General features: G+C 42.1%; 1 protein-coding gene across 2 annotated transcripts in view; it reads left to right on the forward strand.

The window, feature by feature from the left end:
* Positions 1–16,540, forward strand: part of Stk32a (serine/threonine kinase 32A) — a 128,751-nt gene that overhangs the window by 54,976 nt on the left and 57,235 nt on the right. For both annotated transcript variants that reach the window (XM_005356048.3, XM_026783586.1), the window contains exon 5: positions 2,419–2,592. In XM_005356048.3, the coding sequence (XP_005356105.1) occupies positions 2,419–2,592 (174 nt within the window). The remainder of the gene's footprint in view (positions 1–2,418; positions 2,593–16,540) is intronic.

The raw sequence follows: 16,540 nt of genomic DNA on the forward strand, positions 1-16,540 counted from the left end.
GGGGGCTTCAGTTTATAAACCGCCTCCATCAGCTTGACCTGTGGAAGTGTCTGATGATGTAATAAACATACAACCTAGTGAATTTCACATGCTTCACAGCTAGACTTGTTAAGGTGAGCATAGCCAGCTCAGAACGATGCCATGCTATGACACAGGAAACAATGGCCACAGAAACCCAGCTGTGAGTCTCTGTGACATGTGGCTGAGTTACCAGGAAGGTTTTTGTATTTTAAACAATCAGATAATGCAAGAACCCAAACATTCTGTGTATCACTAAATAATATTATGCCTGCATATTTTTAATTAAATATTTTCAAAAAATTAAACACTCATCTTTTCCCTTTGAGAGTTAAGAATCCCAAGTAGGCTTCAGATGTGATGAGCTAAAGAAGGAAGATGGTTTTTAGCAATCAGACTTGACTGCTGGCCAGCTGAGCATGTCGCTTCTTGCCATGGCCTCTTTTCCCTTTGCTTATTAATCCCCTGCATGTTGGGACACTCTTGTTAGCTTGTCACCGCTGACACTCACATCTGTCTGTTCTGTGGATAAAAATCACCTAACTCAAGCCTTAGTAAAAAGGTTTGCTGTCGAGACTGAATTTAGTAAAAGGAATATTTACACTTAGAGCTTAGTGTGGCAAGAGGAGAGGAGAGGGAGCCCCTGGGTGTGTCAGCAGGTGAGCGTGCAGGCACCTGGGAGTGCAAGGCAACCAACAGTAGAGTGTAGCATAAGTCTGCTCCACGGGCTATTTTTCCCCTGGCTTCTAGTTATATGTATGGTTGGATTTTCCCTTCTTAGGGTATCCCGTTCTCACCGTCCTTACTCGGTCAGCAGCAGCTCAGCCCATGAGCAAGGACGTTTTTCTGCTCCACTGCTGGGAGCAGCGTGAGGTGTGAAGGACCTTGGGTATGATTACATACTAACTACCCCAGGGAGCCTCACTGAAAGATCTCCAGAACACAGGGGATAAAATTTGCTTTTGGTGCAGTTGGAAGGATTTCAAATGGAAGTGTCTCTACCCAGCAGCTTTCCTGGTGCCCTTTACACCTGAAGCAGAGATAGCCAGCCAGACATGCCATCAAGGTATAGAGGATACACAATTCCTAAAGATAATACCAAACATTCGCATCTCAAAGTTTGAAAAATCACTCCTGCATTTGCCATAATTCCCCAAGAGCTTAAGTTCTGATATCTTCACTGTGACTATGAAATTTTGTTTATTGAACCAGCGAACATCAGGGACCATCAGTCTTCATTAGACCATCACCTCCTTAGACTAATGCTTTGTTGATATTCTTATTCCTTATTGTTTATAAATCCCCCCTCACCCTGTAGGATCTGTCCTGTCATTGGTGATCAACAGTTACTCCTGAGCAGAGAATTCATCACCGTGAATTTATATGCTTCCTCGGGTACTGCTTGCAGGCACTTAGTTCTTTAATGCAAATGAAACTTCAAAATATGATTTCAGTGATGTTAGGAGAACAGAAACACATCAAAGCAGTATTGCTTTAGATAGCTTTGTCGTGACAATACATCATGCCTGAGCCACTGGAGAAGAGCGTCTTTACCAAGGTGCTGTGCATCTAAGCAGGTCCCCATATCTCTGCTGGAGGCTCTGTGTATGCTAAGCAGCCAGGAACCATGTGCCTGTGTCTCATTCCGTCTCTCAGTCCTCAGCTCCACTCTCCTTCAAATGGAGAGCTGGGATCTACTCACACAGCAGGCATCACAATGCCAGTGACCTCCAATGGCTGTGGATTTGTGAATGAGTTCCTGCCATAGAACCAGTCCATGCATTCTCCCCCAAACAAAGGCTTCCCAATCATACCTGGTGTCCTAACAGGCTGAACTGTTCCCCATCCACAGAGATCTCTCATTTGTTTCTGCTTGATGATGTGATCTTGTTCTCTTTCATGTTTCATTTTGTCCCTGGAGAATTCTTTGTAGAGGTCACCTAAGCATCACTGTTCCCTAATTTCTTCCTAAGGAATGGAAGCATAATGGTAACCTAGTAGGGCTTGCCTCTTACTCTATCCTGTGTGTGTAGTTGGTGTTTAAATTTATGTGTGCTCATGTGTGCACGCAGGTGCACTCTCTCATGTAGGCAGACATGGAAGCCAAGGTTGACATTGTCTTTCCTCAATTGCTTGTCTACCTTACTTTTGAGACAGGTTGTCTAAACAAACCTGAAGCTCGTCACCTTGGTAAGACAGGCTGGCCAGAGAGGCCTTCCCATAACCTCAGATTGGCCTATGTCTCGCTCCCAGTGCAGGGTGTTCTCACACTAGCCACCATGCCATGGTTCTATTTGGGTGCTGGGGATTCAAACTCAGATCCTCCTTCTTACATGCAAGCATGTTGCCCACTGAGCCATCTCGCCAGCCCCGATACTTACTTTTCTAATGCTGTTCCAGGTATTCCTTCCAAGATGAAGAGGACATGTTCATGGTGGTGGATCTGCTACTTGGTGGGGACCTGCGTTATCACCTGCAGCAAAATGTCCACTTTCAGGAAGACACAGTGAAGCTCTTCATCTGTGAGCTGGCCATGGCCCTGGACTACCTGCAGAGCCAGCGCATCATCCACAGGTCAGCCAAGTCCAAGGAGACAGTCTGCGGCTTAGACAAGATGCTGTTCTGAGCAAAGTTTGGCTCATCACAGCATTTGGTGCTCATTTAGCTGTTGTAGCAGTCCTTTGGGGTTGGTTGGCTGCCCCTGTGGGTGGTTGGCATATAGAGGTTCATTTGCCCAAGGTCACAGTAAAGGACAAGACTGAAAATCACTCTCAGTGTGTATTGGTACTTGGTTATAAAAATGGATCTATAAATAGAATGAATGGTGACAGGTGAGATCTTAAATAGTAAATTACTTGATTCAAATACAAGTAGAAACATGCAGAGGGCAAGATAAAAATGAAAATTCTTATAGGAGAAAACTTGGTTTAACATCTTCCTTCCTGTCATGACAACTGTATTGAGTCCCCCATGTGTCCATCGCTAATAGGAGCAACAAAAACACCGAGTCTCCTGCACTTCAAAAATTTGCTTAAAAAAACAAATAAGGGGTTCTTAGGGGATATGTCCATTAGACAGGAAGGGGTACATTACAATTGTAAAAGAACCAGTAGCTTTAATGATGATCTCGTATACTATATTTATCTCAAAAACAACATGGATAAAGAGTCAGAGTAGCTGTTATTAGACCTGTATTAACTTAAGAAAACCATGATTTATAAATATGAAATTATAACCTAGGTTTACTAATAATCAAATCACCACCATATCTGTTACTTTTACTGAGACTTACTTTGCTCTGTGCACTGGGAGACATTATTTTATTACTGTTTTAAATGCTTGGGCATCAACAAGGACTTCCCATTTGATCGTAGCATCCCCCATTGTATCGAAGAAGAAAGTGGTTCAAAGATTTGCTGATGGTTGGCAGTGTCAGGATCTAAAACTGAATCTCTCCAACCCCAAGTGTGTGTGAGAGAAAGATGTGTTATATAAGAGCACTAAAAATGCATGTGAAATTCATACAGCAATTACACATCATTGGATAAAAGCCAATACAGATAACCTCGCTGCTGTCCTCTCTTCTCTTTGAAGAATTGACTGAAGGTTTTAGTACAGTTGTGGCTCAGTTAGTATAGCCTGAATTGGATACCTTTAACTTTCCTGGATCCACTCTGAGCCTGTGGATGAATGGGAACCACCAAAATTTGCAGGCACATGAACTAATCCCCTTTTTCTTTCCTGGCTTTTAGTGGGTAGACTTAAGTAACTGTGTAACTTTCCATCTTTGGTGAGGCTATTTGTATTGGAAATGTGCTCTTTATGTAATAGTTAAATGGAAAACTAGCCAGTTAATCACACAGGACTTCAGAGGACAATTTACACACCTGGTGTTGTGTGGGTAATTGGAGATCTTGTTTTGAAGGCCAGGCTTGCTGGCTCTTGGCAGCTCTTTCTGGGAAGAGCTTTATTCCAAGAGGAATCAGGCAGGAAGTTCACCTAGAACCAGGAAAAAGCTCATTCCTAGGCTTTGACTGTTGCTCTGTCTCTTCCTCCTTCACACCTCACTATTCTCATCAGATTGGGGTCACTCAAATCATGTCGCACAAGAGAGATGAACCCCTATTTCCAACTTTTTACACTCCCACAGTCTTTACTTCCTGTCCACTTTCAGAGGACCTGTTTGTGCTAGAACATCTTCTCACATTGAGATGTATGAAAAAAAAATGTGGGCATTCTGGATGAAGCATGGAAACAAACGGAAATGCTGTCCTTCTGGGGTCACGGAACAATTCAAGTGTGTTTCTGCTGCCTGTGGGTCCCACTCACCTCTCCTGCACTGCATTTTGTGAGCCATCTGCCATTTTGTACTTCTGAGAATCTCTGACCCTTTTTGATATTTGAGTCCTTCTATTCCAGGAGTGAAGCCATGTCTGTTTAGCTTCCGGTTGCCTTGCTATTACTTAGCAAAACTATGAAGGGATAGATTCTAGCTAAGCCACGCAAATGGCTAACCAGAAGCAAATAATAACTACACATTTAGCATCTGGAGCATTCGAGCTTGAGGGGTACCTCAGGAGGTAAGGGCACTTAGCAGAGACCCTGAGCTGAATTCCCAGCATCGAAGTCAGTAATGTTATAACTATTTTTAGCTCTAGCTCCAGGAATGTCTGATATCTTTGGCCTTCAAAAACACAGCATCCATACACACTTGTATCTCTACACAGACATACACCTACACATGATCAAGGAAATATATCTTTAAAAAAATATATGGCGGGGTCTGGAGAGATGGCTCAGAGGTTAAGAGCACTGACTGCTCTTCCAGAAGTCCTGAGTTCAATTCCCAGCAACCACATGGTGGCTCACAGCCATCTATAATGGGATCTGGTGTCCTCTTCTGGCATGTAAGCATACATGGAAGAATGTTGTATACATAATAAATAAATAAATCTTAAAAAAATATATGGCACATTAAAGGCAAAGATTTTAACCTTTCATTATCTTTATGTGGGGTTATACAATTTGTCATTAGAACAGTGTACTTCTGAAAGCTAAATAGGGTGTTAATAACAATAATATTGGATGTGATTGTCTTCACAAGACCTGAACAGATGACACCAATTGACATGCTAGCATGGAAGGAGGGAATCTCATGGGTCCTCAACCTTAAACAAAGAACTAATAAGGAATGCTGAAAGCAGGAGAAATAGTGTTCCCCAGAGAAGAGCCCCCAGGTTGGTTATTCAATACCAAGTGGTCAGCCTAAAGTCATATACATAGACGTAACATCATACAGACTGAGTAGGCTGTATCTATATATTTAGAACTATACACACACATAAATAGATATATAAGTAACAACAATTAAAGGAACTGAGGCCATGAATTTGAGAACAAGTTGGGGTACATAAGGAAGGTTGGGGGTATGAAAGGGAAGGAGAAATGATATATTTAATCTCAAAAAATTAATAATAATGATAAGATGATAGTCCAAGCTCTTATGTGTTCCAATAAATTAAAGACATATTATTAGTGTTAAAGTTTATGACCCGATACATGGCTAATTAAGGAATCTTCTTGTGTCTAAGGAATGTAAATGATAGATAGCAATAGTGTTGTTCTGAGAATATGGCTCATGTGGGGTATGAAGCTGAGAGATGAACTCAGAAAAATTTGGGCTTCTGAGTTCTAGGAATCCCATTATAAAATTTCCTTTTATTCTTCATTTATTACAACAAATATTTATCCATTCTGATGGTTCAGCTCTTTCCCAGGGTGTTTAGTGATATATAACATGGTTTTTTTTTCATGGAATAAATTGAAATTAAAACCATAACTCTTTAAAAAAATATAACTTCCTTCAGAAGGATCAATAAAATAAATACTCCATTTGATTGATGCTAAGATGACAGAATAAACCATCATTTTTACTACTGAGAACGTTGTGAAATATAAAACTGACATCCTGAATTCTGAGACGTGAAATGTGTAAATGAAAAAGAACAGATGAAATATGATAGGTTTGCCCAAGTGAGCAGTAACCAGTTGCACGGAATAGTAGCTAAAAAATACAGAACTTCTACGTTTAGAGTGAACGCCTGTTTTCCCTTCACGTATAGCAGATGATTCGAAATGATCCTAAGTAGTCAGGGAATATGCATGGAGCAAGGGTAGTGCCAGCCCACCATTTACCAGTGGCTTCCAGTCCAGGGACTCTTCTAGAACTTGTAAATGACTACGCTCAGTCTTCCTCTAGTTATGGAAGGTTCATGGTATTACTATCCCCATTTGACAGTCCAAACTCCAGTTTAAAAAATTAAGGCTCTCACCCCCCCAAGTACACTGTTAGAGTGTAGGTGAAGCATCAGATTGAGGAAATGCAGAGCTCTTGACCACACTGTGTTCCATGAGGTTGAGACTTCCTGGGGCCTGAGCAGAGTGTGGAGTGAGGTGAGCATGGCCACCTACCTGCAAGCACCCATATTCCAGCCGCACAGGCAGAGATGGCATCCTGAAGCCACCAGGTCAGGGAATGACCTAAACCAGAAGCTAAACTTATGAGAAACGCTGGAATACATCGCAGAAGGTGTTAGGTAAGGAAACAGCTTCAGAAGAATCCAGAGGATTCAAGAGGTTTAAATGACCAAAGCAACAATCAGACCTAGAGCATGTAGCAGGGACTGAGTAATGAGAGTCTTTATTCAAGGACTGCGGGGATGGCTCAGTCAGTAGAACACTTACTAAAGAAGGATGAGGACATATGTTTGGATCGCCAACACTCACATAAAAAATGCACACATCTAGAATCTCAGTCAGTGGGGACTAGTGATCCCTGGAGATCACTGACAAGTTTTCTAAACTGGGTTATTCCAGGTTCAGTGAGATACCTACCTTGTCTCAAAACATCAGGTGAAGAGTAATCGAAGAAAATGCCTAATTTCAACCTCTTACCTCAACAAGTACATGTATCCATAGAATACAGAAACTCTTCCCCCACATGAACACACTGTCTTAGTTAGGGTTACTATTGCTGGGATGAATTATGACCAAAAGCAAGTTGGAGAGGAAAGGGTTTATTTGGCTTGTGCTTACACATCACAGTTTGTCATCCAAAGAAGTCAGGGTAAGAACTCAAGCAGGAAAGAAACCTGGAAGCCGAAGCTGATGCAGAGGCCATGGAGAGGTACTGCTTACTGGCTTGCTGTTCTTGACTTGCTCAGCCTGTTTTCTTATAGGACCCAGGACCACCAGTTTACAGTGGCCCACCCATAATGAACTGGGCCCTCTCTCTTCAAACCCTAATTAAGAAAATGTACTATAGGTTTGTCAGCAGCCCATATTTAGGAAGACATTTTCTCAGTTGAGGGTCCCTCCTGTTTGATGACTCTAACTTGTGTCAAGTTGACATAAAACTGACTAGTACACACACACACACACACACACACACACACACACACACACACACACACACACACACACACACACACACACACACACACACACACAGACACAGACACAGACACACAGATACATTGACATCCCTGCCAATGATTGTGCCTTATTTTTCTAAAACACTGCATCTCCTTTCTTTTCCATAAACTCCACGTGGGATATAAAAGGGTCTTTGTCTTATTTTATTGAAAGAAATTTTCAGCTCATAGACTTGAATTTTTAAAGTTCCCTTAATATGCAGAATATTGAGCTAATTTTCATCAATTTCCAGAGCTTTCTTAGCCATGGTTGATAAAGACAGTTGCATAATAGCTTTAACTTTTTATGTAATTAGACAAGTTTCCTGTTAGTGAAGAAATTCAAACGTTTCCCGTGCTCCAGATTAAAAACTGGCTTTAGTTTTCAAAGTGTGGCAGATCCTGTTTTAATACCCCCTTATTTTCATTAAGGCAGTAAGTGAAGGTTTTAAAGTTTAGACAGAGTGATTATTTGTTTCTGTTAAAAATAAGAGAACCCAAATTCATTATAATTCCAGTGAGGACAGTGTTGGATTAGAATGCCACACTCCCCCCAAAGAATAATCTGGTGAAAACTAATTATTGTAGGCCAAGAAGGGAATGGTAGTATTCTCCTGTCTGATGTTGAATACTCAATTATGAACCGAGGCTATGAAGATGAGCTATACGAGGCAGTTAACAGTAAGTCATCTCAGCTTAGAGAAAACGGTTGATTGCGCTTTCCTCCCAGATAAAATAGCCCCATTTAATAAAGTTATCACTCTCCATTTTCCAAATTCCTATAGGAATGACATAAAAATCCTATTAGGCAATTCCTATAAATAATCACAGCATAACAGAGAAAATTGTGAAGCTTTATCTCCCATCAATAACGGAAACATTGAACAGGGAATAATAGAAAAGTTTTGATTATGAAGGAGAACATGGGATTGTGTTTTCATTTATTACCTTTGTCTTCTCTGTGATGGTGAGAGGGGCGGAGGGACCAATAAAGGCAGCTGGCGTCATTCTGAAACAAGATGCAGATAAGAACAAATATCCACTTGTCAGCCCTTCAGACTGATGTAGCAACTTTAAAGGAGCTCCTAGCATCCTTCTCAGAAGCTGCACCTTGACGATGAAATCAAAAGCCTGGGCACAATGACTCTAGCCTAGATAGTCAAAAACGCCTTCAAAGCGTGTGGTTACCAGACAACGCTGCAGAGCCAAGGCTCTAGTGGTGAGTGAGGTGAACTCTGTTGTAACATAGGTAACAGTTGGTCATGAAAAACGGTTTACAAATAAGAAAGACTTAAATTCGGGAGCATGCATTATAAAGATTATAAGCTGTTGTGACTCTGTCATGGGCTACGTCATCATCACTCATACCAGTTACATTGTCCCAGTGGTCAGGGTTGTGCTTCTAATTGCAGCTTCTGAGCCATGATGCTACTCACACAATGCTTATGTAAATCCTTGTGGGTAGAGAAAGTTTTACCCATGTTTAATAACCAGCGTTCAGCACAGTGATCAAAGTAGAGGGCTACTGGATAATTGAGCATAAGCATCTGAATGAGGACAGTGTGCACACGAGACTTTTGGATGAGTGAACAAGGCCAATTTGCCATGGATGATGTTTTCCGAAGCAAATCTTAATTTGCTCTACAAATTGCTATTGTTGGGCTATAGAAGACAAGATTCTGTGACACCTTTGTTATTCTTGTAATGGGAAGGACTCATTGATTTAATCCACATTTATTAACTCCCATGTTCCTTGGCTTGGGGTGTGGACATAGTGCAACTGAGGTTTCTACAAAGATGCCCTCTTATTGGCCAAAACTGGATTCTCTTTCAAGATTAGGCCAGATAAATTCAGACAGGAGGTTAATAGAATGCATTCCTGTTGAAGCTATAGAATTCATAGCACCTTGCTTTGTCAGATTTAACAAAGAACACCAGACTCTAGAGTGAACTGACTAGCAGGGCAGCATTTACAACTTAAAATAACAATATAATATTCTGTAACCTAATCTCAACAGTCCCAGTAACCCCCAAACAATGTTGGTTAGAAGTGATAGAACTTGTTTACTCAAGGCCATACACAAGAGATGGAAATCCTGAAGTTCAGTAGTCCCCATAATGTCTGCTTGCCACAGACCAGTGCCACCCTCCTATACAGCTTTAGGCAGTGCCCTGAACTTCTCTATCAAGGAAGAGCGCAGGGTTGGCACGGTTCAGTAGTGATTCCTTCATGCATAGGTCTCTAGGATGGCTTCCTCTTCACCTTGGCGGGATGGTCTTTATGCGTGACCTTGTCCTTTCTCTGCTCTCTTCTGTACACACGCTCCCCTCCAAGAAGGCTGTATGACTGAAATGAACTGCCTGATGATCATGTGACCCTGAAGTGTGGCAAACAGCTCTTAGCACATTTACCAGACAAGTTCTTGTTTGCAATTCAATCGTGAACCAGATCATACTTGTTTTCAGTGAAGGTCTTTAGTTATCACAGGGAGAGATCTAAGCCGGGAGGTCACCTTGGCATCTCATTTACACACACTCTAATATCTTAGCAGTCATATTTTATTTTCTTGAGGTGACAATTCATAGGCAAAAATGAGATCGTTTTGGTGCTAATCATTCAAGTGACAGTTCAGTTCTTAATGAATGAATATGCTAACCCAGAGACAGCTTAGCTTTGAAATGAGTCACCTGGTGAGATATTTTTCTCATTCCTGAATGTGTTTACTTCTTTTAGCTTACCAGCCTTTTAACCCAATTAATTTGTAGTACAAAGTACATAAGTCATTGCTTTAATGCCTTAGCAAGTTATTTATTATACACATACCAAGACCTTGTCCTATGGTACTCAGCATGCTGTACACAGTGCCCTGTTTGGCAGTCAACAATATTTTGGCAGAGTTAAGTAACTTGGCCATGTACAGTTAGTGTATGGAGACCAAATACAAATACAAGGTTTTCTCACTAAGGTTCTGATTGGTTCATGCTCTAAATACAAGCTTCCTTAGCTTCATCCTTATGAAAATAACTGTTAAATACCTTCCAGGTTACATGAGTTGTGTAGTGCTACTTAGCCAACTGCGAGATGATTTTGTCTGGTTTGTATTGTGTGTGTTATTTCTATTGTGATAAACTCCATGACCAAAACCACTTCAGAGGGGGATGAACTTCACTTCATCTTGCAACACTCAAGTAAGAAATCCTTCACTGAGGAAAATCGAGACAGGAATCTAAGACAGGAACCTAGAGACAGGAACTGAAGCAGAGACCATGGAGGAGTGTTGCTTACGGGTCTGCTCATTCTGGCCTGCTCATCCTGCTTTCTCATACAGCATAGGACCACATGACTCAGGATGGCATTGCTCACAGTGGCCCGGGCTCTCCCCATATCACTCAGCAATCAAGAAAATGCTCATAGACTTGCCTACAGGCCAAGTAGATGGCAGCAATTCCTGCTTAAGCTTCCTCTTCCCAGGTGATTCTAGCTGGTGTTAAGTTGACAAAAAACTAAGCAGCTTGCTTTCAATAAAAGAGACATTCAAACCTTAACTCCCAGTGCCTCAGAATGTGACCTTTTGGGAAACAAGATCTTTATAGAAATAATCAAATTAAAATAAGGCCAGTCTGATGGGTCCTGTTCAGATATGACTGGTGGCTTTATAAAAAGAAGCTATTTGGGTGTGGACATGTGGGGGGGGGCGTGTGCACACACAAATGATCGCCATAGGAAGAGGAAGGACTGGAGAAATATGCATATAAACCAAAGAACGGTACATTGCCTGTATACCAGAAGATGCTAGAAAAGGCAAGAGAGGATGATCTCTGTGGAAGCTGGATCTATGGACCCTTTGACTTCAGACTTGCAGTCTGTAGAACTGTAAGACAGAAACTTCCAGCAGAAACCAAGCTCATGATACAGCAAAAGCTTGAAGTTCTCTCCTGCTGCTCAGAACAACTTCTTGCTTTTATCTTTCATGTTTGGTGTGATATTTCAGGTATCTAAAGCATCTGATTTCTCTGGCTGAAGGTTTCTTGTTTGACTTTTATATATCTGTGAAGAAGGGTTTATTATTTTTTTTCTCACTTACCATAGCAGTATGTTCAGTCTGAGAAACTGATAAACCCAAAAGTAGTTGTAGTTGACTTTATTCTGCTTGAGGTTTGTCTTTCCTTCTTTCAGTGTATTGACAACATTTGTTGTTTATTGCATTGGAATATTACATTTAGGTTCCAGGCTGACATCTTCTGGAGAGTGCCTAAGAAAAGGCCCCTCCTCTTTGTATTTTTAAATCTTATCTTTAGTAGATCACCAACCCTTGCAAATGCTCTCTTTTCTTAACTGCTACTGGAGCCCTAGAAACAAAATGCAGTGCAGTAATAAGGGTATTATGTTGCTGTGCTCTGTTCAGCACCTGCTCCCAGGCTATCAAATAATGAACGAGCATGAATTACACACCGTGAAAACAGGAGAATCTGCCCCCTTGGTGTTATGCATCAGACAGTTGCAAAGGGCCTTTAAAATGTACCACCTGCCAACTCACCATGGAAAAGGGAAGGGAATACTTGTTTACAGGTTAACATTTAACCAGGCTGGGCTGAACTTTTAATAATTTCAATGAGGTTAAGAGTTTCATTAATATGTAACCTGTGAGCAGCGTTAAATACAATTTCGTTTAGTCTAGCATACATTGAAATACGAAGTACAAATTTCACTCTTTTAGGTCTAGTCATTTAAGACTAAATAATATTGTTTAATTATGTATATGTCAGGCCCATAGCTAGGAGTAGAATTTTGGGGGTGGAAGAAACTACTACTAGTTCTTCTTTCTTTCTTTCTTTCTTTCTTTCTTTCTTTCTTTCTTTCTTTCTTTCTTCTTTTTCTTATTTCTCTTCTTCTTCTTCTTGTTCTTCTTCTTGTTCTTTTGTTCTTGTTCTTATTCTTCTTGTTCTTCTTCTTGTTCTTCTTGTTCTTCTTCTTCTTCTTGTTCTTCTTGTTCTTGTTCTTCTTCATCTTCATCTTTTTCTTCTCCTCCTCCTCCTCTGTTGTCTTCTTCTAGATTACAGATAATGAGATGACACCATCAACAAGGGCCTACCTACTGAGGGAGCTGTGTTAGTTAGAGATTATGTTTAATACTTTATAGCAAATAGCAATCCTAGCAGGCACACTTCTGGGAAGTGTGGGCTGCTTTAACACTGTGCTCACAGGGGACCTGGAATATTGACAGCATGATAAACAGCTCTGAGGGTCAGAGCAGAGGTCATGTAAGGGGAGTAGTGAGGCGACAGTGTGAGCAGAGGCGAGGTCATTGCCACATTTAAAAGAGTATGCTCACATAGCCCTGCTTTGTATCTGTGCTTATTGAAGAGGCCGAGCAAACAGGGAAGGCATGCACTTGAGCTTGATTTCCACTCTAGAGTGTGTGGTCAGGAAGTTAGGATGGGAGGGATTAGAGAGGTCCTGTTAGCTGTTCTCACACAGTCAGAAAGAACCCAAGAACTGAAGTGCTCCCTTCTTATCCTGAAGATACAAGACAGACACATTTTCTACAAAGCCCAACTAGCAAATGCATTCTGCTTTAAGGACCTCAGTATTTCTACCTCAGCACATCGCCTCTGCCATATTGAGTGGCAGTGGTCATAGGCAGCTTGGAAACAAATGGGAACGATTGTGCAACACTAGACTTTGTCATGGATGCTGTATACGGGTTTTGAAGAATAATGTAAACTTAGGTATATTTTATTTTTTAATTTTTCTCAAGACAGGGTTTCTCTGTGTACCCCTGGCTGTCCTGGAACTAGCTCTGTAGACCATGCTGACCTCGAACTCAGAGACTTGCCTGCCTCTGCCTCTTGAGTGCTGGGATTAAAAGCATGGGCTACTTTGCCCAGCTTATACTTAAGTATAATGGAGCTTAGCCTGTGCTGCCATGTGTAACAAGTAAAACCTGTCACCATTATGACATCACAGTGGTTGAATGGACATTGAAAACACCTGTTTATCTCTCGACAGCCTCAGCTTATCATCAGTGTCTCGTGGCCTACTTCTCCCCGCTGTGGACACTTGCGAATTATTTGTTTAGTGTGTTATGAAATCATTCTGAACAGTCACTTTGTGCCAGGTTCTATAGTAAGAGATTTACATGCGTCACTTAATGCAATCAGCACATCGTTATGAAGGAGAGTTCACTGTCCTTCATTCTATCAGGCAATGAGTCTAGAGCTCAAATAATGGTAAACCTAAACTCTCATGGCTTCAAATAACAAAATAAATATTATCTTATAGAACTCGAAAATCCAGATGAACTTTATCAGAAGATTACTTATTTGACAATCCAGCAGCAGCATTGGCCAAGGTGCTGCTTTCTCTCGCCTGTTCCTTCTGTGGACCCTCTATCCTCAACGGGCTCCTCCATGTACCGCTAAGAAGGCTCTGGTAGTCCATGCTAAGTCTTCTGAATCCAGTGACTAAGAGTCCTTCTTAAAACTTCCCTCGGGATGCTACAGGGGCTTCTTTTCAGCCTTTCATTGCTCCCTTTCTCACTCAGTGGCTCCAATTGCGTCATCATTCCATTCCTGGTCTGGCAACTGCAGTCACGTGACAGGGAATTTCTTAGCTTATGTCTAGAGTCAGCATAGTGTAGGTACCCTCAAAGCAAAGGTAACGGTGCCTGGTTAAATATCCAAGGGAAAACTGCAGTAACCACTGAGAGAGTGAAGAATGTGTCGTCTTAGGAAGGTGATCACATTTACCCATGGTCCTGGAACCAGGAAGCTTCAGGTTTGGGATTTCAACCTGGGGGTCATCTAACTATAAAGCCCACATTCCTAATTTCTACCTCTAGTGAAGCTGGGACTATCTGGTACTGGATTGAAACGTTTGTTACTGAGACTATTGCCATCGTGTGACTCTATGAATTAGTAAGTCTAAGTATTTAATTTTAAATCGCATGTATATATTAGTTATATACGTTTATGTATGTAAAGCCTGTTAATTGTTACATAGCTTTATATTTTTTATAAAACATCTGTATACATTTATAGTCAAACACAGTGCAACCTGTGTGGTGCGTATGTGTAGTCTGCACTAAGTGCTTCCTCGTCCATCCTGCCACAAATACATGCGTGTTGTTTCACTCCAGGCAGATAGAAATAATATGAGCAGGCACAGGGCAGCTTTCTGTAGAGTTGAAAGCCTAACACTTTTCAGAACCCAAGACTTACAGAGTGGTTTCTAATTCCAGGGGCCTGAAGCTCCAAATCTTGAGGAGCACAGACCTATAGCTACAGGTTCCAATGCCAGACACGCATAGATCTAGGCACACAAGTCAAAAGTATATTGTGCTTTCAAAACCAGAAGCTTGTGGCTCTGGGCTTTCAGAAATAAAGGCTTAGGGCTCCCTCCTTTCAAAGCCAGCAAGTGGCTGCAGGTACCCAAGGAAAGGCTTATTGCTTTGTGCACTGACTTACAATGGCCCAGTAACAGCCAATAATACCATTCTTTCAAGCTCTCTGTGTCAGGCCCTAAGCTCTTAGTCTTGGCGTCTCGGAACTTTTCTAGGGCTGGGATCTGCAGGTCGTCTGCTGAGCTCTTCATGGCCTCTCATGGCGATAGGCTCCACTGTCAGTCACCTTCATAGTCTCTATGTAAAGTCTTTGCTTTTTCGTCTCTGGGATTCCTCGCTGTCCCTGAGCTGCTGAGTGTTCTGAAAGTTTCTGGCCCCAGCAGCTTCCAGGACTTATAGCTTCGTAAGTCGTTCACAGGCTGCTTTACACTGTTGCTCTTCAGGGCCTGGGCCCTGAAACCTGACGATTTCATCTTAGAGTGACCGGCTCAGCCCAATAAAGATCATAACAAGTAAAAAAAAAAAAACAAAACAAAACAAAAAACCGTGGTTATCAGTGCATAGGCAAATGTTCCTGACAGACCAACAGAAGCTGACATAGGATGCTTCTGTTGTCAGAACAGGGCAGGGGCAGACAACAGACCCTAGTTCTGCAGCAGAGTTAACAGGTCATCAATCTGGGGCTTTCCTCTGAGTCAGGCTGGGAAGTGCTCCTTACTTGGCCTGGGTGGAGATAGCAGCAAGACCGGAAGGACCACTGGGAATGACTGCAGGCAGGTTCACCTAAAGGTCACTGATGTTTCTCGTAACTTGAGTGACATCTCCCAAAGGTACTGCCAGCTGTCCAGGGCAGTTGTAACTGGAGAAAGGCTAGAATGGAAGTCAGTGCCCCTGCTGCGGTTGTCTCTCTGGTGGGTCACTACCCAGCATATCTGTGCTTCATTCTGAAGATTGGAGCCTGTGCAGTCCCACGGCCAGTGATCTCTTTTTCTGTGAGCTAACCTTAAAACTAGCTGCCGTCTGAATGGCTCAGGAGGTGTGCAAGGCTCAGTGGCCTTGGTGCTTCAATCCTTCCCCTGCAATGCGGGGAGGGGGAGCAGTTTCAGAGACAAGACCCACCTGGGCAGATGTAATTTTGAATTGATTTGATGCCTTTGTTCAGGTTCTGTATGAAGATGCTAATGAGAGAAAGATTGGGGGAAGGCAGATTTCATTCTGACTTCCCAGATTGCGGCTCTCTGAATAAAGCACAGATTCAGTTCTTGGGTGTGTGATGGGCAGCATGGATGCTGACAGTTGCTGTGGTCCTTACAGCTGGAGTGGAATTTCCTTAGGTCCAGGAAGGATGCAAAGCAGCCAAGCTGCCACCATCACAAGCCAGCTGATTGTCATACAAGGGACATCATGATTGACAGTTCCTCACTCAAGGCAACTGGGCACAGGAGGAGAGTCTGGCAGTTGCCCACTAAGCAGTGTGTCACCAGCAACTTCGATTACTTAAAGGGGAGACGTTATGGGGGTTTACAGCAAAGATGTGAAGTCCTTTTCATGGAACTTTGTCTAGCATCACCTACTTCCATCAGTCAAGTACATTTAGGGAGGGTCGTTCTGCGTCGCAATACCAATTATAAAAATGCTGGTGTGAACCAGGCAGTGGTGGAGCATGCCTTTAATCCCAGCACTTGGGAGGCAGAGGCAGGCGGATCT

The sequence above is a fragment of the Microtus ochrogaster genome, chromosome 18 (assembly GCF_000317375.1).
Source record: "Microtus ochrogaster isolate Prairie Vole_2 chromosome 18, MicOch1.0, whole genome shotgun sequence".
Lineage (NCBI taxonomy): Eukaryota > Metazoa > Chordata > Mammalia > Rodentia > Cricetidae > Microtus > Microtus ochrogaster.